The sequence below is a fragment of the Berghia stephanieae genome, chromosome 15, assembly GCF_034508935.2.
Source record: "Berghia stephanieae isolate SIO BIC M18660-M18661 chromosome 15, UCSD_Bste_1.3, whole genome shotgun sequence".
Classification (NCBI taxonomy): domain Eukaryota; kingdom Metazoa; phylum Mollusca; class Gastropoda; order Nudibranchia; family Aeolidiidae; genus Berghia; species Berghia stephanieae.
Window position 1 is genome coordinate 18882459 of NC_088374.1, and position 5000 is coordinate 18887458.

General features: G+C 37.8%; 2 protein-coding genes across 6 annotated transcripts in view; one reads left to right on the forward strand and one right to left on the reverse strand.

The window, feature by feature from the left end:
• Positions 1–1704, forward strand: part of LOC144960829 (uncharacterized) — a 15200-nt gene extending 13496 nt beyond the window's left edge. For both annotated transcript variants that reach the window (XM_078894197.1, XM_078894196.1), the window contains exon 7: positions 834–1704. In XM_078894197.1, the coding sequence (XP_078750323.1) occupies positions 834–986 (153 nt within the window). In that variant the 3' untranslated portion in view covers positions 987–1704. The remainder of the gene's footprint in view (positions 1–833) is intronic.
• LOC144960828 (uncharacterized) overlaps positions 1–5000 on the reverse strand; it is a 131094-nt gene that overhangs the window by 56296 nt on the left and 69798 nt on the right. The window lies entirely within an intron of this gene.

Sequence of the window (5000 nt, forward strand, 5' to 3'; positions counted from 1 at the left end):
CGGATGCAACATGACACACACACACACACACACACACACACACACACATACTATGTGTAAATCTATAACGTTTAATGTCAGCTTGATAGAATCTTGTGAGAAATCATTAAAATGGCTGTCTATAGGGAATGAGATTAGCGGAAGAGTAGCATCCCTTGATAGGACGTCACCCATAGTCTGTGACGTCACCGGCGGAAAAGTTATTAGAGAGAGAACGTCATGTTGGTTGTGCGCATGGACGCAAGGACGAGAGACGCATGCGCACAACCAACATGACATTCTCTCTCTAATAACTTTTCCGCCGGTGACATCACAGACTATGGGTGACGTCCAATCAAGGGACGCTACTCTTCCGCTAATCTCATTCCCTATAGATAGTATGCACTTGTCTTAGAAGCTCATAACATTGCCATCTGGGAGTATAAACGGACAAACACATAAAACTATGTGTAACCATGAACTTTTATAGTCTGGATAATACAGTTAGGTGAACGTTACTCATAAACGCGGATGGCAAAAACCAATAACAAAGACCTGAGTGACGCCAAATTCGTTCTATCTATAAACAATAAATAACACAGATCTGAGTGACATCAATTTCATTCCATCTTTTTTTTCTCCTCCTCCCCCACCTCCTCCTCCTCCTCCTCCTCCTCCTCCTCCCCTCCCCTCCTCCTCCTCCTCCCCCTCCTCCCCCTCCCCTCCCCCCCTCCTCCTCCCCCTACTCCTCCCCCCTCCTCCTCCCCCCTCCTCCTCCTCCTCCTCCTCCCCCTCCTCCTCCTCCCCCTCCTCCTCCTCCTCATCCTCCTCCTCCTCCTCCTCCTCCTCCTCAGATCCGAACAGCGTGCGAGCCCCACTACCTACGTCTGTACCACAACCTCCCATGGCCCAACAAGCTACAGTGTCACCGATATCCTTCAACAGAGACGCAGGGCTACAACTGTGTGATGCCAAATGAAGGAAGGAATCTGATGGGAGGGAAATAACTCCCGTTACTTTGATTTCCTTTATTCTGTGTTATGCCAAATGAAGGAAGGAACCTCAAAAAAAAAAAAGCAATAACAATAACAACGACCTGAGTGACGTAAACTTCATACTATCTATAGCCTGACACTGACCAACAAATGACGTCAAAAGACAACGTCTTTGGCCACAAAAGAAATCGTTTAGATACGAAGTGCCATATTTCTCAGGAAAAAGAGACATCCAATGTTTGTCGTCACTTTGCCAGTTTAGTTTTACTTTCATCTTATACATAACATACAACAATAAACATAGGCATAGTGTATTAACCTTAAAATAAAAATTAAAAAACGGTGGGTCTCATTTTCTTAAAGGGGGGAAAATGTATTTTAGTGTAAATTTGACTGGAAATGTGACCCTCCGTCTCAAAACGGTATTATGTCGGGATGATTCAGACCCCAAAAAGTGAATTTAGAGATAGATTGATGAGAAATTGGAGCTTAGAAGTTTTTGCAATGCAAGAAATAGTCTTTATACTCCAGCATAACGTACAGAAATTAAACCCAAGTTGGATATTTGTGGCTATGAATTCAATTTCCCTTACCGAGTGGATCCCGACATAATACCGCTTTGATACGGTGGGTCACAAATGTGTGATGTTGGTTTTTTGTTCCATTATTTTTTGAAAATATCAACTAGAGATATCTATATCAAATACACGACTCAATAAAACATTCAAACGTAATATAAAAGTCTTGCCGTGTGTTTTTACTATATTTTCCATTAAAAATAAACAAAGCGTGTGCTCGAAGTCAAAGTGTTGCTGTTGGTCAGGGACGCTTTGTTTAGAGTAACAAGGGTCTCTGACCAACACGTAACATGTAGAACAAGACATGATGCCTCTGAGGCGATATTGCCATTTTTTTTTTCAACATAGACAACGCTTTTGACGGCCAGGTTTAATAATAATAATAATAATAATAATAATAATAATAATAATAATAATAATAATAATAATAATAATAATAATAATAATAATAATAATAATAATAATAATAATAATAATAATAATAATAATTCTTTATTGTCCCCAAAAAAGTGGCAATTTGTCATTTGGTTACACATTTATAACAATACAATATTGACATAGACACACTCACACAAGGTGCACACTAGTAACATAGTAGTTATCGTAAAAAAAAAAAAAAATAATTAAAAAAGCATTAAAATAAAACCCGATACAAAAACTTGGGTTACATTTGCTAAAAATATTTTTTTTTTTTTTTAAAAAGGTGTTGTAAAGCCAAAATGCCAAGCGCGAGGCTCGAACTCATGACCTTCCGATCCGAAAGCGAGTGTCATACCACAAGACCACATAAAGGACTGCTGACAAATAAGCGATTCGTCTGTACAGGTTTTGACTATCACGTGTGTAGGCTGTCGGATGTCGGCGAATAGGTGGAACCGTGATATGAGTGACGTGGCTGCCACGGTTCCAATCAATGTCCTCCCTTGAAAAGTCTAAAGCCTGCATAAAGACTTCATATGTCGTCAAAATGAGTATCAAATCGTATTCGATAAAATAAAATAATATGTGACCCACCGTATCAAAGCGGTATTATGTCGGCTTCCACTCGGTAAGGGAAATTGAATTCATAGCCACAAATATCCAACTTGGGTTTAATTTCTGTACGTCATGCTGGAGTGTAAAGACTATTTCTTTCATTGCAAAAACTTCTAAGCTCCAATTTCTCATCATTCTATCTCTAAATTCACTTTTTGGGGTCTGAATCATCCCGACATAATACCATTTTAAGAAGGAGGGTCACATATGTCGCCAAAATGAGTATCAAACCGTATTCGATAAAATCAAATAATATATGGTGTTAAACGCTGAGAACATGCTGACAAAAACACTGGAAAAAAGAGTAATATATAAACAATATATTCATTTTCAATAAATGATATAAATATTAATGCGTAATTTCTATAGCGCCCCTTTTCCACCAAAAAAGTGCTCGTAAGGGCGTATGCATACTATCTATAAGCACATGCGATCTTGTACTTATATCATTCAATGAAATCAATAAAACTCATTCACAGAAAACTGAAAGGAAGTAGCTACCCTGTCTTCAATGAGGCTTTCAAAAGAAAACCTTTGATTAAAAACGAACTTGAAATAAAGGAGTACTGACAAATGTGACCCTCCGTCTCAAAACGGTATTATGTCGGGATGATTCAGACCCCAAAAAGTGAATTTAGAGATAGAATGATGAGAAATTGGAGCTTAGAAGTTTTTGCAATGCAAGAAATAGTCTTTATACTCCAGCATAACGTACATAAATTAAACCCAAGTTGGATATTTGTGGCTATGAATTCAATTTCCCTTACCGAGTGGATCCCGACATAATACCGCTTTGATACGGTGGGTCACAAATAAGTGATTCAAAGCGTGTGTCGGATGTCGTTGAATCAAAAGGGAAGGTGAAATGAATGACGTGGCTTAACGGTCCAGTGTACTCCCTATAAAAGTCCTCATAGCCGTCATAAATAATGTTTATGTCGCCAACTGTATTGTAAACCATATAAGGTAAAATCACATATTATGTAGTAATAAACGCCGGGAACATGCTGATAAAAAAACCATTGAATAAGAGTAATATTTAAATGATATGTTTATTTTCAATAGTGATATAAAAACGTTGATTAAAAATAAACTTGAAATAAAAGATTGCTGACGAATAAGCGATTTGTCTGTACAGGTTTTGACTATCACGTGTGTAGGCTGTCGGCGAATGGGTGGAATCGTGAGACGTGGCTGTCCGTTGCCATCGTAATCTTATAGATAGAATGCGCTTGGCCAAGGAGTCACAACATTGCCATCCGGAAGTATAACGGACCAACACACAAACTCTGTGTAACCATAAACTTTTATAGTCTGGTTAATACAGTTTAGTGAGAACAACTCACAAACGCAGATGGCAAAAACAATAACAAAGGCCTGAGTGACGTCATCTACATACTATCTATAGCATGACCACTGACAATGACCAAAGACTGATGTCAAAAGAGAAGTCTTTGGCCACAAAAGAAAACAAATCGTGCGCAGTTGTATTCAATAGTTCAACCAATGGAATCACTTGTTTCCTTGAGCTCTACTAACGACAACTCACTAGAAACTCCACAAACCTTTAAAATGACGTCAGACTATAATTCCTGGAGGGTTCTAGTGTCAGGCTATAAATAAACGATGGCTACGGCTGTCACGGTTCCAGTGTGCTCCCTATAAAAGTCCTCATGGCCTTCATAGAATGCATATGGCGCCCAATGTATATTAAATCATATAAGGTAAAATCACATAATATATAGTATTAAAACCCTGAAAACATGCAGATAAAAAAAACCCACAGAATAAGAGTAATATTTAAATGATATGTTTATTTTCAATGGTGATATAAAAACGTTGATTAAAAATAAACTTGAAATGAAAGATTGCTGACAAATTTAAGTGATTTGTCTGTACATGTTTTGACTATCACGTGTGTAGGCTGTCGGCGAATGGGTGGAACCGTGAAATGAGTGACGTGGCTGCTACGGTTCTAGCATGCTCCCTATAAAAGTTCTCATAGCCTTCATATCGACTGCTTTTGTCGAAAAATGTATATTAACTCTCTCCTTACCGATCATTTTCGGGTTTGTTTTTTTTCCCCAAAAAGGCAGGCTTACCCAGCAGAAAAATTGATTTTCTCAAACAAGCTACCTGCAGGACAACTTCGTGTTCTTATTAATTACATAAAGATCATTCTTCAAGGTTTGTGATGTACAAAATACATCTGAATAAGAGAAATGTTTATTGTGTCGTAACAAATGTGACGATTTGGATGCAGGTGGTAAGGAGATGATTAAACCATATACGGTAAAATCAAATATGTTGTATTATTGAACGCTGAGTACATGCTGATAAAAAATATACCATGGGTAAGAAAGAGTAATATAAATGAGATATATATATTTTCAATAGTAACAGAAAAGCTTGC